Consider the following 10,834-nt stretch of genomic DNA (forward strand, 5'->3'; position numbering starts at 1 on the left):
TACTTAAAAGATATTTATTCTGAATTTCCAAATTATGTATCCAAAGACCCCCCCTCCCCCTTGGTGCTCGGGTTTGCAAATAATATCCCACCTAGTGAGCCTGTACTTTTCTTATGATCATCCCCTTGCCAAAAGAACCGCGATCTATAATAATCAATTTTTTGAAGAACCCCTTTCGGTATCTAAAAAAAGATACCATAAACATGGCTAAACTCGAAAATACAGAATTAATCAAAACCAATCTACCACCAACTGACAGATGATTGCCTTTCCAACTACTAAGCTTTTTCTCAATTCTTTCTTCAAAAACTTTCCACTCTTTATTTGAAAGCTTCTTAAAATGCATTGGAGTTCCTATATATTTAACAGGAAAAGAACCTAACTTACAACCAAAGATATTAGAATATTTATTTAACACTCCTTTGCCTGACCAAAACAAAATAATTCACTCTTGTGAAAATTTATTTTTAAGCCAGACAACTTTTCAAATACAGATAAAATCAATTTCATATTCTTTGCCTGTTGCAAGTCATGCTCCAAAAAGATGATGGTACCATCTGCATATTGCAAGACAGACAAACCATCATCAACAAGTTGAGGAATTACTCCATTCAAAAGTCCCGCCTCTTTAGCCCTCTTAATTAATAAAGCAAACATATCATCTACTATATTAAAAAGAATTGGAGATAAAAGATCCCTTGCCTATGACTTTTGTAAGTTTGAAAATTGTTACCAATTTGATCATTAACTTTTATACCAACATGACCATATTGAATAAAAGAAGCTATCCACTCACACCATTTAGGAGAAAAGCCTTTTATTCTCAACGTTTGTTGTACAAAAGACCATTTAACTTTATCATAAGCTTTTTTAAAATTAATCTTAATGAGCTGAAATAATTTGAGGAAGTAAAATTTTATATATATACTCCACTTTAAATGAACTAAAGTGTGCCAATTATTGAATGAACTAAAGCGAGTCAATTATTACCCGTGCATATGGGTCATCCCACTACCATCCCTATTCCCTAATCTGAAATTTGAATGAGAGGTTGTAAAATCCCATTTTCATACCACCAGTTTGAACTTTCGGCAGTATATGACCCCATGGGGGGTCTATATATTCCTAGGCCGATCGTAGAGGTCGCCCCGTCGACTCGCAGGAGGCTGGACTACGTAACCATACGTGATACACCTCCTGTACCACCCATGGCGGACGGCAAGGTAGCTTGCAAGCACCTCGTCCTGGTCCACGGCGCGTGCATCGGCGGCTGGACCTATTTCAAGGTGGCGACGCGGCTCCGGTCGGCCGGGTACCGCGTCACCGCGCTGGACCTCGGCGCGTCGGGCGTCGACCCGCGGCCGCTGCGCGTGGTGCCGACGTTCCGCGACTACACCGCGCCGCTGCTGGGCCTCCTCGGCTCCCTCCCTCCAGGGGAGAAGGTGGTCCTCGTCGGCCACAGCCTCGGCGGCATCAACGTCGCGCTGGCCGCCGAGCTGTTCCCGGACAAGATCGCCGCCGCCGTGTTCCTCTGCGCCTTCATGCCGGACCACACGTCCCGGCCGTCGCACGTGCTCGAAAAGGTGAGTCCGTTCTTTTTCTTTTGCGCCTATCAAATAGCTGCTTAATTTATTTCTCCTGCTAAGATTTGCTGATCAGCCGAGGGGCTCTCGAAATGCTAGCTCAGGCCTTGTTTGGAGAGCTTCTAACAACTATAGCTTCTCAAAGAGTTTTCAGTTGTTAGAAGCTTCCCAAATAGTACAGCTTTTTACCTAGAATTTGTATATGTAGAATCTAGAAAATAAACTAGAAGCTAAATCCAGCTTCTCACTGGCTAGCTTCTCAGCAACTGCTTCTTATAATTTTAAGCTCCAAATTGACCCTCAATCTGTGATCGATCCACTTCTGTTTTGTCATGGATTTTACTCTCAAGTTTTGCTTTGCTCTCTAAAAGTTCATCGAGGGGAAGTGGCTGGACTGGATGGACACGGAGTTTAAGCCGCAGGATGCAGAGGGCAAGCTCCCCACGTCCATGTTGTTCGGGCCGCAGATCGCCCAAGAAAGGCTGATGCAGCTGTGCTCGCCAGAGGTACGTACGCGCTTATTTTCACCACGTCTATGGAGGTGGATTTTAATGCCTCGAGAAACTTTGGAAATTCGAAAGATGAGGATTATTTTTCTTTTGTGCATGTAGCTATAAACCAATTATAAACTTATGTGAAAGAGCGAGAAATTAATAAATAAAAAAAATAAAAGTATTGGTTCTCATCATCTCATGCAAGAGCTAGCTATTCGCATACTCTAAGATAAATGCATTAAATATATAAGTGAGAGAAAGAGAAGAGATAAAAATATAAAGATTATCTTATAGTTTATTTACTATACTCTCTCTGATTCTAATTTTATTGACGTTTTAAACATAATCCCACGTATCAAGAAATGATTTATTACCCATATTAAATGTGGTGGTGTGCTAATTGGAGTAGGTGGTATGAACCTGTCACTAAGCTTCTGTGCATGCCAGGTTCGAGAAATGTAGCACTATGGAGTAATAGGATGCATGCATGTAGGAGCAAGTAGGTCCTTGATGAATAGGCAGAGACTAAAATGTCAAAAAATAGCATAGTTTGGTTCTATCCCAATACGTCAACAATATTTACAACTGGAGGGAGTACATATTAACTATTATATTACCTATAAGCTCATGGTTGTCTCTACTACTCCCATTATTCTAAAATATAAAACACAACTATTTTTCTTAGATACGCATGCATATATTCTATTGGGTGCATCCATTGTGTTTATTAGGATGATTTAAATAATGAGGAGATAATAATAGTTTCTTAGTTTTTGGATTAAGGGTGGTTATATCTTATATTTTGGAATTGCGGAGTATAAAACTCTCTTAGAGCAAGTTTAATAGTATAGTCAAATGTTAGCTTCAAATCATTCATAGCTAATCTAATAGTCCATTTATATAATAGTTTCATATAAAAATATACTACACCATTAATACCCGGTCCCACTCATATACACACAACGTCTTGAGTCAGTGTTGCAGCTTGCTACAAATCTGTAGCCCGCTTTCTTCTCTCTCTTCCCTTTTCTTCTCGATATATGGTTATAGCTGGCTTATAGCCTGCTATTGTACTTGCTCTTAGGCTGTGTTCAGTCTAGCCGGTTCCCGACTCAAACATTACGTACGAAAAACGAAGTTATCCATTAGCACGTGATTAATTAAGTATTTGCTAATTTTTTTAAAAAAATTGGATCAATATGATTATTTTAAGCAACTTTCGTGTAGAAACGTGCGCACGAAAAACGAGAATAGTAAGCTAGGAACCAGCTCCTACTAACAGAGCCTTAGCCAAGAGGGGACTAGAAAGGGATTGATGATTGTTTGGTGGATCCTTGAATCAAATCAGCATGTAGCATGATAGTGTCCGCTAGCTACATGTAGCCCTCAGGCCACATTTTTCTCTTAGAGAACGATAGGAACTGCTAGTGCATATCGCTTAGCTAGTCAAAATGTCTGCTTACTCCGTCCCAAAATATAGCTATCTATTATAGGATGAGGCTGTCCAGATTCGTGGTACTAGCTAATGTCCTATCCTGTACTAGGTAGCTACATTATCCTATACTAGATAGCTACATTTTAGGACAGAGGAAATACACCACTAAAACAGTACTCGTGCCATGGACGGTACTATAAAAGAAAAAATTGCGAGCCATAAAAAAAACCCGACAATTCAGATTCACTGGTAGCATATGTACTGCAAGCTGAAATTATTTTTGTTGGCACACACCTATCGTCTTCTTTGTTTTTATTAATTACTAGCAAAATGCCCGTGCTTTGCTACGGGTAGAGGAACGGTTAAATTCTATAAGTACACCATTAACATGAATAAAATAATGTTCTAAGATAGGTAAATTATTCATTGCGCTAATGATAATCAAGATGGATAAAAATATTCCTGCTTAGCTCGCATCGCGAAAGAAAAAACAAGAAAATTGAATTAAAACATATTAAATTCTAATTTAATGAAATATAAATTTTCTGCAATATTAATTACACTCTTTGAAATTATAGCAAAAGTGGTTGTGCGTTGCAACGGAAAGAAAAAAAAAGATAAAATTGAATTAAAACATATTAAATTCTAATTAAATGAAATACAAATTTTCTGAAATATTTGGGTATTTTTTAAGTAGGTAGGTATATAATTAAGTTAATTTATAAGTAAAGTAAGTGTGAGAAATAAAATGTTATGGTTGGAAATATTTGGTTATTTTTTAAGTAGTTAGATATATAATTAAATTAATTTATAAGTAAAATAAGTGTGAGAAATAAAATGTTATGGTTGGATTTAATTTTTATTAAATTTTCTATATTATTAATTACATTCATTGAAATTTTCTTGGAATTTATGTAGCTTAATTGCTAATTCTGGTAATACAAACATCATTTTAACATTTTATTTAAATAAAAATCCTTTTATCTATATGGGCCTATTTCTGCCCACTTTCTTCTTCAGCCATCGTCCGCGACCAAAGTCTAATTTGGATCCCTATACTCTTCCTCACGCTTCCTGGACTGCCGGCCCGCATTCGGCCCAAGTGGGGCGGCCCAACGCTCGATCGATCTGAGCCGTTCATTTTGATGGACGGCTCAGATTAGTTCCAAAGTGATGAAAACCCTAACCCTAACCCTAACCCTCCCCCTCCCCCTCCCACTCCCCCTCCACCCAGCCGAGCCGGCCGCCTCCCCCGCCCCCAACGCGGCCTCTCCCCCTGCCCCTCACCCCACAGCCGCCGCTTCCCCTCCCCTCCCCTTCCCTCCAGCGCCCCCCTCCCCCATAGCCGAGCCAGCCGCCTCCCCCGCCCCCGACGCCGCCTTTCCCGCTCCCCTTCGGCGGCCCCCTCCCCCCCAGCCGAGCTGGCCGCCTCCCCCGCCCCTGACACCGCCTCTCCCCCTCCCCCTCTCCCCACCGGCGCCGCTTCCACTCCCCTCTCCTCCGGCGGCGCCGCTCCCTCTCCCCCTCTCCCTCCCGTCTCACCGGCACGGCGTGGGTGACGGTGGTGACGGCGGACCGTGTCACACCCCAAAGTTCTTTCCCAAGCCTAAATTGAAGTTATAAATGGTCTCAAGAAAATACTTGTGTAAATCAAGAGAAAACCTTAATAAATTAACGCAAATAATAATCGGAATTGGCATGTGGAATTTTTCTTGAGTTCTACATGTCAAAACTCACAAACAGGATTTTTAGTGGAATTTTCAGAGCCCTAGAAATAATTTTAACCAATTAAAATTGAGCACATGCAATTTTAATCCCAGGAAAAATCCTTTTTCCTTCTTTTTCCTTTTTCTTTCTTTTCTTTTCTCTTTTTCCTTTGAATGGGCCGCCGGCCCATTCCTCTTGTTTTTGTCCCCCTCCTCCCGCTGGGCCGGCCGAAGGCCGAGGCCCAGCTAAGCCGCGCGGGCCGGCCGCCCGCCTCCCCTCTCTCCCCGGGACGCCGACAGGTGGGCCCCACCTGTCGGGGTCGTCCCCTTCCTCCGGCCGCCCGTTCCCACGTCGCCACCACCGCCGAAATCGCCGCCGCGCCCACGTCCCGCCCCCTCCGGGCCACGTCGGCCGCCCCGGTCGTGCGCCGCGCCTCCCGCGCCCACCTCTCCTCTCTCTCCCGCCCGCGCCTGCGCTCGAGATGGCCGGGATTCGATTTTCGAATCTCGCCTCTCTCTCTCTCTCTCTCTCTCTCTTCTCCCACTCCCCCACGTCGGCCGGCGATTCCGGCCTCTCCCGGCCACGTCCGGCCCCCTCTCTCCCTATTTAAGCTCTGGCGTCGCCCCCTTTCTCTTTTTCCCCATTTCACCGAACTCCCTCGTGCTCCCCATCGCTCCCGCGCCGTGCATCCACCCGCCGCCGCCTTTCCCGCCACTCCGGCCGCCGCTAGCCGCCGCTAGGTTCGCCGCAGCACCGCGCCGTCGCCGCCGTCGGGTTCGCGTGGCCGAGATCCACCTCGTCCACCCCTCCTTCGTCGGGGTTCGCCGCCGCAGCGCCGTTCTCACCGTGCGACGGTGAGAGCCGCCATGTTCGCCGCCCTCGGCCATGGTTTCCCATCGCCGTGGTTCATCTCTCTCCCTCTAATCTCTCTCTTCTCCTTCCTTAGGGCACCCCGAATCCCGTCCGTCGGTTGCCGTCGTCCTCCCGTGGCTCGTCGTCGCCGTTCGCCGTCGTCTTCCTCCACGCCGGCCACCCTCGGTGAGGCTTCCTCTCCCCTCTATTCCCCTCCCTCTCCTTCCTAGCCGCCGCTTAGTGCCGCCGCCTTCGCGTCGCCTTCGCGCCGCCGCCTCCACCGCCGTGGCCGGTCGGCCGGCCTTGAGCCAAGCCGAGCCGAGTCGCCGCCGTCCGTCCGATCAGTCCCGGGGGCGATCTGGGCCGTCGGTCCCGTGGACCGGCGGTGGACCACCCACGTGGTCCCGGTCCACGGTGGACCGCCCCCCCTTTGAGCCGCTGCCGAGTGGGGCCCGCGTGCCGGCGCCCCTTTTCCCTCTCTCTCGAGCCGCTGACCGGTGGGCCCCGCATGTCGGCGCCGCCCCCGCTGATGACGTCAGCCCTGGGATTTATTGCGCAATAAATGATTTAAGGACTTTTTGTTATAGTAATAAACACAGTGAATCTTCTAAAATTCATAACTAATTCATCCGTGCTACGTTTAAGCCCATTCAAGTCTCAGTAAATCAAGAAAAATGTTAGAATCCATTAAAAATGGTTTTGTTCTCTGTTTCAGTAGCCTTATAGCCTGTTTGCAATGTTTGCCTTGTATGTCGCTAGACTCCAGTTCTTCCGACACTCCGGTGTATTTCGAGATAGTCGCCGAGGTTTCTCCAGCAGCAGAGCAAGGCAAGTCATGCTTGTCACTTGAACATGTTGATTCTATATTGCAAATGCTCTATTGTTTTTCTTCAAATATTGCATTGTTTTATAATGTTACGATGGGGTGTTTACCTATTGTTACAGCCATTCCATTTTGATACCATGCTCCTTTGTTAGCTTGGGTTATAACATGAATAGATTTTGGACTAGGAATTGCTTAGCCATGCTTAGTTCCACTAGCACACAATGGGGAAAGCTCACTAAAATATAGACTTTAGGTTCAATTGGTAAGGTTGGTTTAGTACCACTGTTTTGGTGTTGGTTAATTAAAATGAATCACATGGTGGGCTGTGGGTGTATGGTTTTGCTAGTCACACCCATGGCAGTTAAGGACCGGTTCGCGGGATGCCCTGGAAGAACTTATCGTACTTACCACAAGCCAGCGTGGGCAACGGCTGGGCTTGTAGTGTAGCTTTCCTCTAGTCGACGCATCCAGGCAAGGGTGGGCGTGATGGAGCGGGGCGGGCCCTGCGACGGCCTCTGTCGCTTCCGGATTCACCTAGGCACGAGAGGGGACTGCCCGTTGCCCGCTGGGGACGGGGGTGAAACCTGAGGTGTGGTGTTCCTGGCTAGAGGGGGTTATGCGAAGGGTCCTGTCACGGCCTCTTTCCGGTATGTCGTGGTGGCATGTCGGCACACGGAAACGTGTCGTGGGGCTATGTCTTGTGGGTACAGTTGTACACCTCTGGTCAGAGTAAAACTATTCGAATAGCCGTGCCCGCGGTTATGGGCGGTCAACCAGATTCACCGTGATTAGTCTCACCCTAGTTTAGTCTAATGAAATTGGATAGTATAGGTGGATGGTTGGGCCTGTTGCAACGTGGGATAGCGTTGGACAGCGGATGATCAATATTAATTAATTATTACAACTGTTTAAATCTTCCAACTTCTGTTTATAAATGCTCACTTTATGCAAATGAACCACTCTAGCTCTCCTTTGATAATTCCCTGCATCATATCCCCATTCCGGTATGACTTGCTGAGTACAGTGGGTAGTACTCAGTCTTGCTCTATTTTTCCCAACCCCAGAGCACGAGTATGTGTCAGATGGAGGTTTCTCCGAGGAGTAGGCTTCGTCCGTGCTGTCGAGGATGCCTGTGGAGTGGTGTTCCCGCTGCAGTTCTAGTCAAGGCTTAGCTCCTGCTGTCTTTCGTTTTTTCCGCTGCATTTATGTAAGACTTTTATAATGCTTGTAAGACGTGGATCTGAATGTCAACATTGTCGTTTGTGTACCCCGGCCGGTCCTGGACGGGGATTTTAATGCACATTCTGCTTGGAATTCTATTCGGGAATTTCTGGGCGTGACAGACCGCTCCCTCTCCCCCTCTCCCTCCCGTCTCACTGGCACGGCGCGGGCGACGGCGGGGTGCGGCGGCATCGTCGGCGTCCACGCTCCCTCGGTGACGGCCATCCCTACGGCAGCATCGACGGCGACGACGAGTGCGGCGGCGACGGCGGACCGCTACCTCTCCCCCTCCCCCTCTCCCTCCCGTCTCACTGGCACGGCGCGGGCGACGGCGAGGTGCGGCGGCGACGGCGGTGTGCGGCGGCATCGTCGGTGTCCGCGGGTAGAGCCGCCGCTGCTGGATTCGCCTGCGGTCGCCGCCACCGCTGACGGATCCGGCAACGGAGGCTCTCTCCGTGGTGGCGTCGGCGGCCGCCGATTTTTTTTTTTGCAATTTTTTCTATCGCTATTGCTAACCAACTCGGATTTTGTATGGACGAAAAATAGACGAAAATTAGATGTGATGACCGGAAAAATACAAATATTTATATTAGTTATAGATTTGATAAGATCAGTCTATAGAAATGATCCATCATTGTCCATTCACTACCGGACTACTTGGCCAAGTACCAGCTAGTCGCTTCTTATCACAAACAAGTTTTATATAACCTCTAGGAAAAAAAAAATTATATAATCCCTATAAACTTGTTAGAGTTTGTGTCGAATATGTTTACGTAGTCGGTTACAGTTTAGAACCTGAAATTGTAATAGGTATTAGCACTAGAGTATGAGTCAGATTCTATCTTAGAATCTCTCATAAATAGAGGGGCGTACCTGTTGTAACCGTATAGCGACTTAGCATAGCGATAGGGAGCGGCTGCTGACGGCGTCCGGCCGTGAGTCGTTGTAACTCTGATACGCTGGATCGGGGAAGAGCACCCGTAATCAGTACCCGGAGATGTAGGCCACAGCTGAACTCCGTTACCAAATATCGTGTCTCGGTGTCGTCATCATGTTTGGATCTTCTATGGCGTTTTTTTCCGCGTTTAGCTACCGATGTCGATTTTGGGACTGGTTTTATAATAGAAACAAGCACGTGCAATTATTTCATTGCGACTTTTCGAGCCTGCATAGCGTATTAGCGTATACTGGATGCCAAAACTAATCGATCGTTTTGTCCGGCTGCAGGACGTCACTCTCGCGGGATCTCTGCTGAGGGTGAGCTCGATGTTCGTGGAGGACCTGCAAAAGCAGCAGCCGTTCACCGAGGGGCGCTACGGCTCGGTGTGGAAGGTGTACGTGGTCGTAAACCAGGACCTCGCCATACCGGAGGGGTTCCAGCGGTGGATGATCGGGAACAGCCCGGTGGATGAGGTGAAGGAGATCGATGCGGCGGACCACCTCGTGATGCTCTCGAGGCCCGACGAGCTGGCGCGGTGCCTCGCCGACATCGCCGAAAGCTACGCTTGAGCTCGATGTCAACCTGCTGTTAATGAAGTCAATCTGCTGTTAGTGTTACTGCCGTTTTAGCTGTCGCGTTTTGCTGCTGTAGTCTCTTTTGCGCGCCTGCGCTGCGGTGTTCGTCGCAACATACTGTTGGGAGCTTGGAATAATTCGGTCTTCTTTTCCCACAAAATTTGTTTCGGGACTTCTCTTATATTCAGAGAATTGCAATAATGGTAAATGGTATATTATTTATTGGGTGTAATTAGGTTTCCTTCATGGTAAAATTAGAGTATGGGGACGTGCACAAAGATCAGGAGAAGACTCCTTAACCCAGTACAGTAGGCCAATCCAAACGATTGCGATAGGTCCCTGGGTATCGGACACGTGACTGGGCCGCTTCTTTGAAGAGGTGTGGAGCCAACTTATATTCGAGAATCCTAATTACCGCAGACGAGCCAGGAGGTTAAGTGGCGTGCGTTTTTTCAACCTCTACCACACGAAAAAAAATTACAAATATACTTATATTTTTAATAATTTATGTTTATATATCTGTATAAGATAGATTTGTAAAAATATATCCGTTCCGTGGGACGGAAACGCAGGGGCACAACGGTCCCGCAACGTTCGCGTGGGACCGCGACGGTCGCACGGTTTCAAAACGACGGAGCGAGGCAGCCAACTATTTACTGCATCAGCACCGTTTGACATTGTTTCGTGACTGTTTGCTACTGTTCAACACTGTTTAAACACTGTTCATGGACCGCGTTGAGCCTATGGTACCGTCGCGTGAACAGTGTCAAACAGTCAGAACAGTTTCAAAAACAGTGCTACACAATGTTAAAAATCGCTGGTTGCCTCGCTTGTATTTTGAACCTGCGGGACCGTCGCGGTCCTGCACATCCTTTCCGCGGTACCGTCGGTCCCGTGTTTTGGAGTTACGGGATCGTCGCGCTCCACGGGACAGGGGACGGGTATATTTTTATAATTCCGTTTGATATATCTATATATACATAACCTATTAAAAAAAAGTATATTAGCAAATTTTGTTCCTCTACAACATATGCATTTTTCTTATATTTAGGGACGGAGGAGTATTTTCTATAACATCAAACTCAAATTTAAAAAAACTTCCAGCACACAATTCAAAATTTTCATCTCAAATGGAAAAATTTCATACATCAAAATTCAAATATTTCAATTCAAATTAAACTTTTTACTCAATTTTTGAAAT

General features: G+C 46.7%; 1 protein-coding gene across 2 annotated transcripts; it reads left to right on the forward strand.

The window, feature by feature from the left end:
• The first annotated feature begins 1,047 nt into the window (after positions 1–1,047).
• On the forward strand, positions 1,048–9,865 carry LOC127773691 (salicylic acid-binding protein 2-like). 2 transcript variants are annotated; one of them, XM_052300849.1, is made up of 3 exons: positions 1,048–1,583; positions 1,955–2,089; positions 7,962–8,214. In XM_052300849.1, the coding sequence occupies exons 1-3, from the start codon at positions 1,107–1,109 to the stop codon at positions 8,067–8,069; spliced, it is 720 nt and encodes a 239-aa protein (XP_052156809.1). In that variant the 5' UTR covers positions 1,048–1,106; the 3' UTR covers positions 8,070–8,214. The 2 variants fall into 2 exon arrangements, with proteins under 2 accessions (XP_052156809.1, XP_052156160.1); XM_052300200.1 differs by lacking the exon at positions 7,962–8,214 and adding an exon at positions 9,346–9,865 and having other exon boundaries at positions 1,092–1,583.
• The last annotated feature ends 969 nt before the right edge of the window (positions 9,866–10,834 follow it).

This window comes from Oryza glaberrima, chromosome 1 (genome assembly GCF_000147395.1).
Source record: "Oryza glaberrima chromosome 1, OglaRS2, whole genome shotgun sequence".
Taxonomy (NCBI): Eukaryota; Viridiplantae; Streptophyta; class Magnoliopsida; order Poales; family Poaceae; genus Oryza; species Oryza glaberrima.

What these genes read in the sequence shown, in the direction of transcription:
- LOC127773691 (XM_052300200.1), top strand. Translation starts at nt 1,107, where the DNA reads ATGGGGGGTCTATATATTCCTAGGCCGATCGTAGAGGTCGCCCCGTCG. An exon ending in CGTCGCACGTGCTCGAAAAG is followed by an intron (nt 1,584 to 1,954) that starts GTGAGTCCGTTC and finishes GCTCTCTAAAAG; the next exon opens with TTCATCGAGGGGAAGTGGCT. An exon ending in TGCAGCTGTGCTCGCCAGAG is followed by an intron (nt 2,090 to 9,345) that starts GTACGTACGCGC and finishes GTCCGGCTGCAG; the next exon opens with GACGTCACTCTCGCGGGATC.